Source organism: Octopus sinensis, linkage group LG25 (genome assembly GCF_006345805.1).
Source record: "Octopus sinensis linkage group LG25, ASM634580v1, whole genome shotgun sequence".
Taxonomy (NCBI): domain Eukaryota; kingdom Metazoa; phylum Mollusca; class Cephalopoda; order Octopoda; family Octopodidae; genus Octopus; species Octopus sinensis.
The window spans coordinates 6,876,450-6,891,449 of NC_043021.1; the positions used below are offsets into that span (position 1 = coordinate 6,876,450).

The 15,000-nt window shown below is 41.8% G+C and overlaps 1 protein-coding gene across 2 annotated transcripts in view; it reads left to right on the top strand.

The window, feature by feature from the left end:
- The window catches only part of LOC115224389 (harmonin), a 98,510-nt gene that overhangs the window by 48,926 nt on the left and 34,584 nt on the right, over window positions 1-15,000 (top strand). For both annotated transcript variants that reach the window (XM_029795276.2, XM_029795275.2), the window contains exons 3-6: window positions 5,872-5,955; window positions 7,503-7,630; window positions 10,036-10,109; window positions 12,935-13,043. In XM_029795276.2, coding sequence (XP_029651136.1) covers window positions 5,872-5,955; window positions 7,503-7,630; window positions 10,036-10,109; window positions 12,935-13,043 — 395 coding nt within the window. The remainder of the gene's footprint in view (window positions 1-5,871; window positions 5,956-7,502; window positions 7,631-10,035; window positions 10,110-12,934; window positions 13,044-15,000) is intronic.

Here is a 15,000-nt window from a genome sequence, read left to right on the forward strand (position 1 = left end):
TGACAGAGTGAGGTTTGAGGGGTTTGGCTAGTATTCTATCGGATCAAACAACTATGTAACAAGTATGTTAGCTTGGCAGGTTCTAATTCTTTTCACAGCAGTGATTCTCAACTGCTTTTGTTTTGTTGTTTGTTTTCGTTTTTTGTTTTTTTTCTTATTTTGACTAATTTTTTTTCCTTTGTGTTTTCATTCAGCTCTTGAATTTTTCTTAAAGTTGGATAGGATATGACTAAGCACTTTGTGACTTCTTTCTCCTCACACTGGTCTCTCTCTCTCTCTCTCTCTCTCTCTCTCTCTCTCTCTCTCTCTCTCTCTCTCTCTCTCTCTCTCTCTCTCTCTCTCTCTCTCTCTCTCTCTCTCTCTCTCTCTCTCTCTCTCTTTAATACCAAGCATTATCCCAACCACCACTACAGTTGCCCCAAACAATGTCTGCTGCTCTATTTGCCAAACACACCAACTGAGGTATTAACTTCTTCCTACATCATTTTATTAATATCCGTAGTGAAGATGCATGGCTTAGTGGTTAGGGGATTCAGCTCACGATTGTAAGGTTGTAAGTTCGATTCTCGGTGGCATGCCCTGTCCTTGAGCAAGACACTTTATTTCGCATTGCTCCAGTCCACTCATTTGGCAAAAATGAGTAGTACTTATAGGCAATTTCTACTCTTCTCCTCTGGAAGCCATCTACTCACAATACCAGAGGGCGCACACTCTCCTACCCTGATGTAATCTCCAAGGATACAGGCATCCAGCAACAGGACCTCCGTAATGCCATGATGGACCGTGAAGTCTGGCGTAGCATGGTAAATTCCATTGTCTCAACCACGGTCGAACAATGATGATGATAATGATGAGTACTTATATTTCAAAGGACCAGCCTGTATCGTGATGTATCTCCTTGAAGACCATTAAGGGTATGCATGTCTGTGGAGTACTCAGCCATAAGCTGTTCTATCGATCAAATCAACGGGAGCCCTTGTCATCGTAACAGAGTGCCAATTAGTTATTAATATCCATAAATAGTTGAAGGTGGTAAGCAGGCAGAATCATTGGTACGCTGGGCAAAATGCTTATAGGCATTTCATCCATCTTTACATTCCGAGTTCAAATTTTGCCTTTCATTCTTTTGGGGTCAATAAAATAAGTACCAATTGAACATTGGGGTCAATATACTTGACTTCTCCCCTTCCCCCGAAATTGCTGGCCTTGTGCCCAAACTTGAAACCAATATTAATGGCACGTAAAAAGCACCCACTACACTCTAGGAGTGGTTGGCGTTAGGAAGGGCATCCAGCTGTAGAAACTCTGCCAGATCAAGATTGGAGCCTGGTGCAGCCATTTGGTTCGCCAGTCCTCAGTCAAATCGTCCAACCCATGCTAGCATGGAAAGTGGACGTTAAACGATGATGATGATGGTGGTGGTGGTGGTGGTGGTGCTGGCGGTGCTGGTGCTGGTGGTGGTGGTGGTGGTGGTGGTGGTGGTGGTGGTGGTGGTGATGATGATGATGAATAAATAGTTAGGCAGTGAGCTGGCAGAATCATTAGCATGCCTGGCAAAATGCTTAGCTGCATTTGGTCAATCTTTACATTCTGAGTTCAAATCTCACTGAGGTCGGCTTTGCCTTTCAGGGTCAATAAAATAAGTACCAGTTGAACAGTGGGGGGTCAATGTAATTAATTGACTAAATCCCTCCCCTGAAATCACTGGCCTTGTCCCGAAATTTTGAAACCAGTATTCATAAATAGTGTTACTTAATTCTCTCTATTTTTTTTGTTCTATTCTTTTATACATCGAACACTTCTTCATCTTACAAATCTAGGTCAATATGTGTTAGTAACAAGGTCCAACAACTATGTCCGTTACTATCACCAATTGACTTTTAAAGTTCAGCTCAGCTCTTATTTGCATTGTCAATATTGTGATACCTGTGCCGGTGGCACATAAAAAGCACCATCCATACGTGGTCGATGCCAGCACCGCCCCGAATGGCTTCTGTGCCGGTGGCACATAAAAAGCACCTTCCGAACGTGGTCAATGCCAGCGCCGCCACGACTGGCTTCTGTGCCGGTGGCACATAAAAAGCACCTTCCGAACGAACGTGGCCGTTGCCAGCGCCGCCTTGGCTAGCTTCCGTGCCGGTGGCACGTTAAAAGCTCCAACCGATCGTAGCCGATGCCAGACCCCCCCTGGCACCTGTGCAGGTGGCACGTAAAAAGCACCCACTACACTCGCGGGGTGGTTGGCGTTAGGAAGGGCATCCAGCTGTAGAAACTCTGCCAGATCAGACTGGAGCCTGGTGCAGCCCCTGGCTTCCCAGACCCCGGTCGAACCGTCCAACCCGTGCTAGCGCGGAAAACGGACGTTAAACGATGATGATGATGATGATGATGATGATTCATAAATAGTGTTACTTAATTCTCTCTATTTTCTTTTTTTATTCTTTTATACATCGAACACTTCTTCGTCTTACAAATCTAGGTCAATATGTGTTATTAACAAGGTCCAACAACTACGTCCGTTACTATCGCCAATTGACTTTTAAAGTTCAACTCAGCTCTTATCTGGATTCTCAATATTGTCACAGAAGATTCAACTAATTTCATTGGAGTTATCTCCCTGCCTCGCAGGTTTTTCTTTTTTTTTTCCACCTTTAACCCTTTAGTGTTTAAACCCGGCCATATCCAGCCCAAAGTATTCTACAAGTTTTATATTCAAACTGGCCAGATCCAGCCTCTCACACCTAACCTACATTGACATTCTAAAAATTGGCATGCCATGTCCTTGAGCAAGACACTTTATTTCACATTGCTCCAGTCCACTCATTTGGCAAAAATGAGTAGTACTTATAGGCAATTTCTACTCTTCTCCTCTGGAAGTCATCTACTTACAATACCAGAGGGCGCATACTCTCCTACCCTGATGTAATCTCCAGGGATACAAGCATCCAGCAACAGGACCTCCGTAATGCTATGATGGACAGTGAAGTCTGGCGTAGCATGGTAAATTCTTGATCTGGCAGAGTTTCTACAGCTGGATGCCCTTCCTAATGCCAACCACTCCTAGAGTGTAGTGGGTGCTTTTACGTGCCATTAATATTGTCCAGTGTGAGAGAGACCAGTGTGAGGAGAAAGAAGTCACAAACTGCTTAGTCATATCCTATCCAATAACATCATTGAAACTTCAAAGCTATAAGATCATGCATGATTAATTCAAAACAATTTGAGTGAAAAAGTATTACATTTAACAGAATAATCTGAACACTAAAGGGTTAAATTTCAAATGCGACAGGAGAGAGTTTTTGTCTTCTGATTACAAGGATATCGTCTGTTAATCAATGTTTTTCAATTCACTGTATAGCACATATTTGTTACTATCTAGTTGTTTAGTCTCAACTAGTCTCAACTAGTCCCGGGACAGAATTTGTTCTGCTCTAATTTTATTGAAATTTATCATTTCTGCACTGAATTTTTGGCGATGTTGCTGTTGTTGTTGTACCTGAAAGTGATATCAGCATATCTCCTTCTCCCACTCGCCCACCTGATACACACCAATAAAGAAACACACCACACACACACACACACTCTCTCTCGCTCTCGCTCTCTCTCGCTCTCTCTCTTTCTCTTTCTTTCTCTCTCTTTCTGTCTCTCTTTCTCCCTCCCTCTCTCTCTTTCTGTCTCTCTTTCTCCCTCTCTCTCTTTCTTTCTCTCTCTCTCTCTTTCTGTCTCTCTTTCTCCCTCTCTCTCTTTCTTTCTCTCTCTCTTTCTTTCCCTCTCTCCTTCTCTCTCTTTCTCTCTCTCACATGTGCACTTGCACACACGCATACACACACACATACACACACACACACACACACACACACATACACTCAGACTTACAGATTCTCTTTCTCCCTCTCCCTCTTTCTCTCTCTTTCACTTTCTGTCACACACACATACACACACACACACATACACACATACACACACATACACACACACACTGAAAACTACAATAATCACATAATAAGAGACTCCGCCTCCTCCCCTCCAAATTTTAATATGCCACTCAAGGAACCTCTATGTGATCACTGGATTTGCTAGAAACAACAACTAATTATTCACTCAAATCATCATACCAGCTACCACCTCATGTTCAATGAAGGACATTGAACAATATAGTCCAAGACACAGGCTAAACAGCAACATTGCTAAGCCACACTACATCACATCACTCTAACCTTAGGTACACTATACATGAATAAAGCTTGGGATGGTCATGATTAGATTGTCTTTGATCATACGTCTGACAGATCAAGACTGATCAAGGGCTAAACGGCACCACACCACACTAATCTGGTTGTAGAAATATACTGGGGCAGTAAGGACTTGTGTCTAAACAGCGACATTAACCACAGCAATGTCAAGGCTACTCTGTAAAGATGCAAGCATGGCTATGTGATAAGAAGTCTGCTTCCTAACCACATGGTTGTAGGTTCAGTTCTTCTGCATGGCACCTTGTGCAAGTATCTTCTGCTGTAGCCTTGGGCTGACCAAAGCCTTATGAGTGGATTTGGTAGGTAGAAACTGAAGGCGGTGAGCTGGCAGAGACGTTAGCGCGCCGGACGAAATGCTCAGCGGTATTTCGTCTGCAGCTACGTTCTGAGTTCAAATTCCGCCGAGGTCGACTTTGCCTTTCATCTTTTAGGGGTCGATTAAATAAGTACCAGTTACGCACTGGCGGTCAATGTAATCGACTTAATCCGTTTGTCTGTCCTTGTTTGTCCCCTGTGTTTAGCCCCTTGTGGGTAGTAAAGAAATAGGTATTTCGTCCGCCGTTACGTTCTGAGTTCAAATTCCGCCGAGGTCGACTTTGCCTTTCATCCTTTCGGGGTCGATTAAATAAGTACCAGTTACGCACTGGGGTCGATGTAATTGACTTAATCCGTTTGTCTTTCCTTGTTTGTCCTCTCTGTGTTTAGCCCCTTGTGGGTAGTAAAGAAATAGGTAGAAATTGAAGGAGGTCCATTGTTTTTATATATATATATATGTGTGTGTGTGTGTGTGTGTGTGAGTGTGTGTATGTGTCTGTGTATTTGTGTGTATGTGTGCTTGTGCGTTTGTATGTTTTACCTTATTTACCACCTTGGCAATGGTAAATATGAACTAATTACTCTTTTACTTGTTTCAGTCATTTGACTGCGGCCATGCTGGAGCACCGCCTTTAGTCGAGCAAATCGACCCCAGGACTTATTCTTTGTAAGCCCAGTACTTATTCTATTGGTCTCTTTTGCCGAACCGCTAAGTGACGGGGACGTAAACACACCAGCATCGGTTGTCAAGCAATGCTAGGGGGACAAACACAGACACACATACATATATATATACATATATACGACAGGCTTCTTTCAGTTTCCGTCTACCAAATCCACTCACAAGGCATTGGTCGGCCCGGGGCTATAGCAGGAGACACTTGCCCAAGATGCCACGCAGTGGGACTGAACCCGGAACCATGTGGTTGGTTAGCAAGCTACTTACCACACAGCCACTCCTGTGCACATATTTAAAATACGTTAAAATACTAGTGTAGGTATGAGTATGTATCTATATATGCATACAGAAAATTTGAATCTAATTGAATTTAACCTAGATTTGACGTAAGGGAGACAATATATTAAAAATTGTTCCCCCTGATATTTATCTACCAAAATGTTCCCCCTGATATTTATCTACCCAAATTTGTGCATTATTATATTGTGATTTGACTGTGGTTTAATCCAAGGTGCATGTGTGTGTGTGTGTGTGTGTGTGTGTGTGTGTGTGGTGTGTGTGTGTGTGTTTGTACCTCAGCATACTGGATTCTTCTCAAATTCTCTGATTTGCATTATCTTACAGTTCCCTGGATTTACCTACATTCGTAGCAGAGCTGAAGTCTATCATCAATGAACCTGCAAAAATTTGTCTTTTTGATGAAATAAGGTAAAACCAATTCCAGTAATCACCTCGGCTCCTTTTTCTTTGCATTTAATGTTCCCTCTGCTGCTGTTGCTGTTGTTGTTGTTGTTGTTGTTGTTGTTGTTGTTGTTGTTGTTGTTGTTGTTGTTGTTGTTGTTGTTGTTGTTGTTGTTGTTGTTGTTGTTGTTGTTGTTGTTGTTGTTCTTCTTCTTCTTCTTCTTCTTCTTCTTCTTCTTCTTCTTCTTCTTCTTCTTCTTCTTCTTCTTCTTCTTCTTCTTCTTCTTCTTCTTTTCTTCTTCTTCTTCTTCTTCTTCTCCTCCTCCTCTCTTCTTCTTCTTCTTCTTCTTCTTCTTCTTCTCCTCCTCCTTCTTCTTCTTCTCCTCCTCCTTCTTCTTCTTCTTTTTCTTCTTCTTCTTCTTCTTCTCCTCTTTCTTCTTCTTCTTCTTCTTCTTCTTCTTCTTCTCTTCCTGTTCTTGTTATTGTGGTGCTTGTTATTGACATTGTTGCTGTTGTTGTTGTTGTAACTGCTGCTGATACTGCTGCTGCTGTTGTTGCTTAACCCCCCCTCCCCCTGGTCAGTTCACATCCAACTGACTTAGAATCATAGGCAGATACAGCTGACTGTGTGGGCAAGAAGTTTATTTTTCAACTTTGTGGTTTCCAGTTCAATCCCACACTGTGGCATATTGCTCGAGTGTCTTCTACTAAATCTGTGAATCAACCAATACTTCGTTGTAGAAATTTGGTTGAGAGTCACTTACCTGGAAGCCTGTCGACGAGACGGCCCAGTTCTTAGGAGATTGACTTTATTTCTCACCTCACCTAACCCTTTAGCATTTAAACCAGCCATATCTGGCCAGTATATTGTTTTATGTCCAAATTAGCCAGATCCAGCCTCTCATACCCACCCTACAATGTCAGTCTGAAAAAGTAAATTATCATCATCATCATAGTCATTTAGCGTCTATTTTTTCCATGCTGGCATGGGTTAGATGGTTTGAGAAAGCTGCACCAGGCTGCAGTCTGTTTCAGCTTGGTTTCTATGGCTTTCTGATGCCATCCACTCCATAGACTGTGACGGGTGCCATTCACGTGTCACTAGCACGGGTGCCTTTTACATGCCACTGACACTGGTTATGACTACGAATTTCACTTGGCTTGATACTAACAGAACATTAGCACAGTGCCAGAAAGTTGAGGAGAGGACTAGACAATTAAATCGATCACAGCCCTAACTCTCTCTCCCCAGCTGCCACATCCTAGATGTTGTGCTAGGTCAAGGACAGGGGATCAAGAAGGTTTCTATGTCTACTCACGACTACATGAGCCCCCAAAACAATTAGTGATAGCATGGTACATGCTAGCATGTCACCCTCAATTTTAAGTGACTGTTGTGGTATCATGTTATCGTATCATATTATCTCATGTTTAACAATACTCTGTTATATAATGCTGTATTTATTACTTAACACTATCACCGTATGTAATGATACTTCATTGCATGGTGATACTATATTGTGTAATGATATCATGTTCAGTTTGGAACTTTTTTTTTTTTATTATTTTTCCAGACCTTTAGTACCTCTGAATCAACAGATAGCTTATGATTCTCTTTGTCCTATAATCCCTTCAGCAACCAAGAAGTTAATTCGCTTAGAAAACCTTGAAAATGGATCTTTAGGATTTTCACTGCGAGGAGGTTTGTAATGTTTATATTCTTATCAATTCTATGTCCCAGCTTGCGGGGGGTGATTGCCTCCCCTTTGCAAATATAAGGACACAGAAAATGTGTCAAAGCCGACAGGAGACATCAATGTTTCCTAGGGCTAAATGGCAGTGGTGTAATTCCCTTACGGGACTGTCACATTGAGTTGACAGTATACGACCACTATATTGCTTCACCACCGCTTTTGTCTCTCTGAGACATTTAGAAATTCAATATTTCTAATATTAATTATCAGTTTTGTGTTATTTATTGATTACCATATCTTCCAGCATTGAAGAGGCTTCGACCTCAAAGATTCACCCTAATTTTGATTTTAAAATTACAAACAAAAAGTCATAAACACAGATACAAAATCTCAATACTTTACACCAGGATGTTTTGTAAATGGCTTAGTCACACATCCAGATCCTGTTGGTCACTTATACTTTATACTTTTTCTTTTACTTTTACAGTATAAAGTTTAACATAGATAATACTCCATGGCTTAAAATTGCCTTATGAAAATGTAAACTTTGTCCTCTATGACTTTAAAGAAAGCGCAATGTCCTCAATACCAGGAAATATGATATCTTTATATATAAAAGAGAGGTTGTGTGCTGTCTGTCTCCTACGATTTAGATTCCTAACTACTCCCACTTTTTGCGGTGCAGTTTAACCAAAACCAGGTATCTTATAGTCGTGATTCATATCGAGAAGTAACTCTCTAAAAATTTATTATTAAATCTCAGAACGTAAAAAGCTACAGTAACACCCCCACCCACCCCCTTTGTGGTTAGCCATATTGAGATGGCTATTATACTTTACATCTCTAAAAATGCTTATATAGTTATTTCCCTTACAAACCCGAGCAACGCCAGGTGATACTGCTAGTATATATATATATATATATATATATTACACTGTATAACAAAATTTTTACTTTTTTTGTCTTTGTTCAGTAAGTGTTATTTCTTATTTGCTTCTATCTAGAAATCAAAGGAAATGACTACTATTCCCTTCAAACTTTGCTTTTGTCACCTGGACATAAATCTTTTGATACTGTCCTATTTTCCATTACATTTCAGACAGATTCAGTGTTGAGTTGCTGAAGTAGAAATATCATTATAACAAATATTCTGCTCAATACTACAGATTTGCTTGTCAGTTGCTTGACCTTAACCACTTGAGCAAGTCCCTCGGTGACTGACAATGTGTGCATCTCTGATGATGGGTAAGAGCAGTAGGGGAGCATTCATAGTCATGTGTTGAAAGGGATTCTTTGTGGTTTTAATAAATGTAAGAAAAGCAAATTTTGAATGAAATATGAGTCATTTTTCATATTTTCTAGGGTAAGGAAATAGGAAATAACAGTTGCTACCCAAGGACGAAAATCATGTTATACGGTGTTATTCAGTGTCCTTTTCCTTCCCAAGCTAATAGAGTGTCAGTTGATAATTTAAGTTCTTCTTAAGATAACACAAGGCAGTCTTTAACAAAGAGACAAAGTCTTTCTTATGGTTTGTTTCAATCAAGACTCTTGCAAATGTTTATTTACAATTTGAGTGTAAGTATATCAGGATGTGAACATTAGTACACATGGTTGAACTATTGCAAAGTTCACTTTTATATCACAAAATTTCCCTGTGTTAATTCTACTGCAAAGGCTTTTGGGCATTCATCTTTGCTTTTTAACAGGGCATTTGGTCAATCAAACCTTCCCCGACAACTCATCTTTTATTCTTTTTCACTTCCCACTACACTGAACTGATATCCTCTCTGTCCAGCTCATTCCCTATCTCTTATCACTATTTTACCTCAGTGCACTTTCTATTCTGTCTCACATTCACATTCACATTGTACCTGGACCTCACATCTCTCTCTCACTCTCTCTCTCTCTCTCTCTCTCTCTCTCTCTCTCTCTCTCTCTCTCTCTCTCTCTCTCTCTCTCTCTCTCTCTCACTTTCTCAGTGGGCAAGCCATGTATTCACCTCTTCAGCAAGACACTTGCTCCTCTCACTCTGTCATAGTTTCTTTCTCCAGTCTGTACTCTGCTCAGTTGAAGGGTTTTATCTTGTGAGTACTTGGCAACCTCAACAATGCTGGTGCTACATAAAAAGCGCCCAGTACACTCTGTAAAGCAGTTGGCATTAGGAAGAGCATTCAGCTGTACAAATAATGCCAAAGCAGACACAGAACCTGATGGAGCTGTCTCTCTCATCTGTTCTCATCAAACCATCCCATGCGAGCATGGACAAAAAGGATGTGAAATGATGATGATGATGATGATGATGATGAATTCTAAAGTATTGAGAACCACTATCTTTGAGAGATGTCTCTCTCTGTTGCTGTGCATCTGTTTATGTGTATTCACTGGTTTTTATTACATTTTTCTGTTACAGGAGCAGAGCATGGCACTGGTGTATATGTCACTAGCATCTCATCATCTTCAGAAGCATACACAAAGGATATGCGGGTAAGGTTGATCTTAGTACTCAATAACTTGAATGACAGATTTGTCTACTTCTATAAGTTCCTCCTTTCCCATCCACCCTCTCTCGCTCCCTCTTCTCTCTCTCTCTCTCTCTCTCTCTCTCCTTCCCTCTCCTTCTCTCTCTCTCTCCTCTCTCTCTCTCTCTCTCACTTTCTCTCTTGTTCTTTGGTGGTTTGGTAGAATCAGTGGGGCAGCAGACACCTATTGATGTCTTGGCAGAATTAATACAGCTTCATCATCATCATCATCATCATTTAATATCCGTTTTCCATACTGGCAGGAGTTGGATGGTTTGACAGAATCTGGCAAGCTGGAGTGCTGCAACATTCTCCCATCATCTGTTTTGGCATCGATTCCACAGCTGGATGCCCTTCCCAACTCCCACCACTTTACAGAGTTTACTTGGTGCTCTTTACATGATGCCAGCACTGGTGTCTTTTACATTGCGCCAACACAGGTGCTTTTTACATGGCACCAACATGGGTGCTTTTCAAATGGCACCGGCACAGGTGCTTGTTATGTGACATCAACAAAGTGATTTGTAAATGATGCTGGCATGGGTGTGTTTTGCATGGCACCAACACATGCATTTTGCATGCATGCATGCATGGCACTGGTACAAGTGCTTTTTATGTGGCACCAGAATGGATGCTTTTTACATGTCACTGGTACAAGTGCTTTTAACAAGGCACCAGCATGACTGCCTTTTATGTGGTTCTAGTACCTGTGGGGTTGCTCAAGAGGCTTCCAAGAGAAGGGCATCTCAGTTGAAAGAGGGGAAAGGAACTGAGGCAGTTAGAAAAGACTATCAAGACCAAATGCCCAGGAAAACTGACTAAAAGAGTCTAGTTTCATCAGGACATTGCTCCAGCATGAAATGTCCTTTGTTTCAACAGCTGCTGTGCATGATTCTGGCTTTGAACTGGTTGATGAGCCTCCCTATTCTCCTGATTTAACTCCATCTCACTATCATCTGTGCCCCAACATGAAAAAATATTTATAGGCGCAGGAGTGGCTGTGTGGTAAGTAGCTTGCTAACCAACCGCATGGTTCCGGGTTCAGTCCCACTGCGTGGCATCTTGTGCAAGTGTCTTCTGCTATAGCCCCAGGCCGACCAAAGCCTTGTGAGTGGATTTGGTAGACGGAAACTGAAAGAAGCCTGTCGTATATATGTATATATGTGTATGCGTGTGTGTGTTTGTGTGTCTGTGTTTGTGCCCCTAGTATTGCTTGTGTGTTTACGTCCCCGTCACTTAGTGGTTCGGCAAAAAGAGACCGATAGAATAAGTACTGGGCTTACAAAGAATAAGTCCCGGAGTCGATTTGCTCGACTAAAGGTGGTGCTCCAGCATGGCCGCAGTCAAATGACTGAAACAAGTAAAAGAGTAGAAGAGGATGAGAACCAGTATCGCAGCAGTGATGATGACATCATATCTGCTGTTGTAGATTTTTTTGACCAACAAGAATGAAAGCATCTTCCCCAATGGGATTGAAGCCCTGCAACACCAATAGAAGAAGTAGGTGGACTGCAAGAGGGATTATGTTTAACAAAAAAATGAACCTCATTTGGTCACATTCCATGAGAGTGTTTTGGTCAGCCTTGGTCAATGGATTGAGATCTGGGGAATTAGGAAGCCAAATGTTAGGGGCTATGTGATCATGAAAGTTTTCAGCCATCCATTCCTGTGTTACTAGAGCAATAGCCCAGTGGTTAGGGCAGCGGACTCGCGGTCGGAGGATCGCGCTTTCGACTCCCAGACTGGGCATTGTGAGTGTTTATTGAGCAAAAACACCTAAAGCTTCACAAGGCTCCTGCAGGGGGTGGTGGTGAACCCTGCTGTATTCTTTCACCACAACTTTCTCTCACTCTTACTTCCTGTTTCTGTTGTACCTGTATTTTCAAAGGGCTGGCCTTGTCACTCTCTGTGTCACGCTCAATATCCCCAAGAACTACGTTAAGGGTACACGTGTCTGTGGAGTGCTCAGCCACTTGCACGTTAATATCACGAGCAAGCTGTTCCGTTGATCGTATCAGCTGGGACCCTCATCGTCGAAACCGACGGAGTGCTCCTACTATGTGTGATAGTGCAGAGTCTTGCTGAAACACAAATGGCCTTCCATTGCATACACTGTCTATCCAGGGATTAACAATTGAATTCATCTCTTTGGATGCTGGACACTCCATCATCACATGACACCATGTGACATTAAACATATTTCAGGAAATGATGTTTTATCATCAGAAAAGAACAGCTTCTTAATTAGCACTCTTCAATCAATGCTATAGCAGTCTGTTAATAAACCGGTTTCTATTTAGTATGTGTGTGACGTTTCTTCTGTGGCTCAGTTTATATATTATATGTACATTGTCTCACTTTCTCAGTGGGCAAGCCATGTATTCACCTCTTCAGCAAGACACTTGCTCCTTTCACTCTATCACAGTTTCTTTCTCCAGTCTATACTCTGCTCAGTTGAAGGGTTTTATCTTGTGGGTACTTGGCAACCTCACCAATGCTGGTGCTACATAAAAAGCACTCAGTACACTCTGTGAAGCAGTTGGCATTAGGAAGAGCATTCAGCTGTACAAATAATGCCAAAGCAGACACAGAACCTGATGGAGCTGTCTGTCTCATCTGTTCTCATCAAACCATCCCATGCGAGCATGGACAAAAAGGATGTGAAATGATGATGATGATGAAGATGATGATGATGAATTCTAAAGTATTGAGAACCACTATCCTTGAGAGATGTCTCTCTCTCTGTTACTGCTTCTTCATTGGGAGATTTTTTTTCTCTTTCTTTGCCAGGTTGGTGATGAAGTTGTGTCTGTCAATGGATTTTACATTGCTCAGGCTATCCATGAAGAAATTATTGAACTCATCAATGATTTTCAAGATATTGAGCTCCAAATAAGACGTAAGAACCCAAACAATTTTTCTTTCTTTCTTTGATTTCTAAATCCTTGGCTTTTTTCTTTTTGACTTATAACAAAAATTCTTATTTTAAACATGTTGTTGTTGTTGTTTTCACTCAATCTGAGTCATTGCTTGTATTACTACAGTCAGTATTCTCTCAATTTGTATTACCACAACCAGTATTACCACAGCTAGTAATACCACAGTTAATAAAAAAAATAATTAACGAATTAGGCACAGGAGTGGCTGTGTGGTGAGTAGCTTGCTTACGAACCACATGATTCCGGGTTCAGTCCCACTGCGTGGCACCTTGGACAAGTGTCTTCTACTATAGCCTTGGGCTGACCAAAGACTTGTGAGTGGATTTGGTAGACGGAAACTGAAAGAAGCCCGTCGTATATATGTATATGTATATATATAGGCGCATGAGTGGCTGTGTGGTAAGTAGCTTGTTTACCAACCACATGGTCCCGGGTTCAGTCCCACTGCGTGGCACCTTGGGCAAGTGTCTTCTGCTATAGCCTCAGGCTGACCAAAGACTTGTGAGTGGATTTGGTAGACGGAAACTGAAAGAAGCCTGTCGTATATATGTATATGTATGTGTGTGTTTGTGTGTCTGTGTTTGTCCCCCTAGCATTGCTTGACAACCGATGCTGGTGTGTTTATGTTCCCGTTACTTAGCAGTTTGGCAAAAGAAACTGATAGAATAAGTACTAGGCTGCCAAAGAATAAGTTCTGGGGTCGATTTGCTCAACTAAAGGCAGTGCTCCAGCATGGCTGCAGTCAAATCACTGAAACTAGTAAAAGAGTAAAGAGAATTGTTTAAGGTGGCAAAGCTGGCAGAATCATTAACATGCCAGGCAAAATGCTTAACGACATTTTGTTTGCCTTTACATTCTGAGTTCAAATTCCACTGTGGTTGACGTTGCCTTTCATTCTTTCGGGATTGATAAAATAAATACCTATTTCTTTATTACCCACAAGGGGCTAAACACAGAGGGGACAAACAAGGACAAACATAGGTATTAAATCGATTACATCGACCCCAGTGGATAACTGGTACTTAATTTATCGACCCCGAAAGGATGAAAGGCAAAGTCGACCTCAAGGAATTTGAACTCACAACGTAACAGCAGACGAAATACCACTAAGCATTTCACCCGGCGTGCTAACGTTTCTGCCAGCTCGCTGCCTTTATTGATAAAATAAATACCAGTTAAGCACCAAGGTCGATGTAATCAACTTACCCCCTTCCCCAAACTTGCCGACCCTGTGCCAAAACCTGAAACCAATATTAATGAACTCTTTAACCCCTTAGGGTTTAATCCAGCCATATCCAACCACAATATTCCAGCTGTTTTATGTTAAAAACTGGCAACATTCAACCTCTTACATTGGAAGCCAGTATGCTTCGCTGGATGTGTAATGTCAGTGTGCATGCACGACAGAGTGTAAGTACCTTGAGAGAAAAGTTGGACCAAAGAAGCATCAGATGTGGTATGCAAGAGAGATGACTGCGCTGTTATGGACATGTGGGGCAAATGGATGAGGACAGCTGTGTAAAAAAGTGTCACACCCTAGCAGTTGAGGGAATCTGTGGAAGAGGTAGACCCAGGAAGACCTGGGATGAGGCGGTGAAGCATGACCTTCGAACATTGGGCCTCACCGAGGCAATGACTAGTGACTGAGACCTTTGGAAATATACTGTGCTTGAGAAGACCTGGCAAGCCAAGTGAGACCATAACCCATGGCCTATGCCAGTGGTGTAACCAGCCTACTTATGAGTTGCTTGCGAAGACCTGTTGAGGCAAGTGAAATCACAATCAAAGTCAAATTTGCTGATGTGGTCGATGACAGCACCGCCTGACTGGCACCCATGCCAGTGGAACATTAAAGGCACCATCTGAGCATGATCGTTGCCAGGACCACTGACTGGTTTCAATGCCAGTGGCACATAA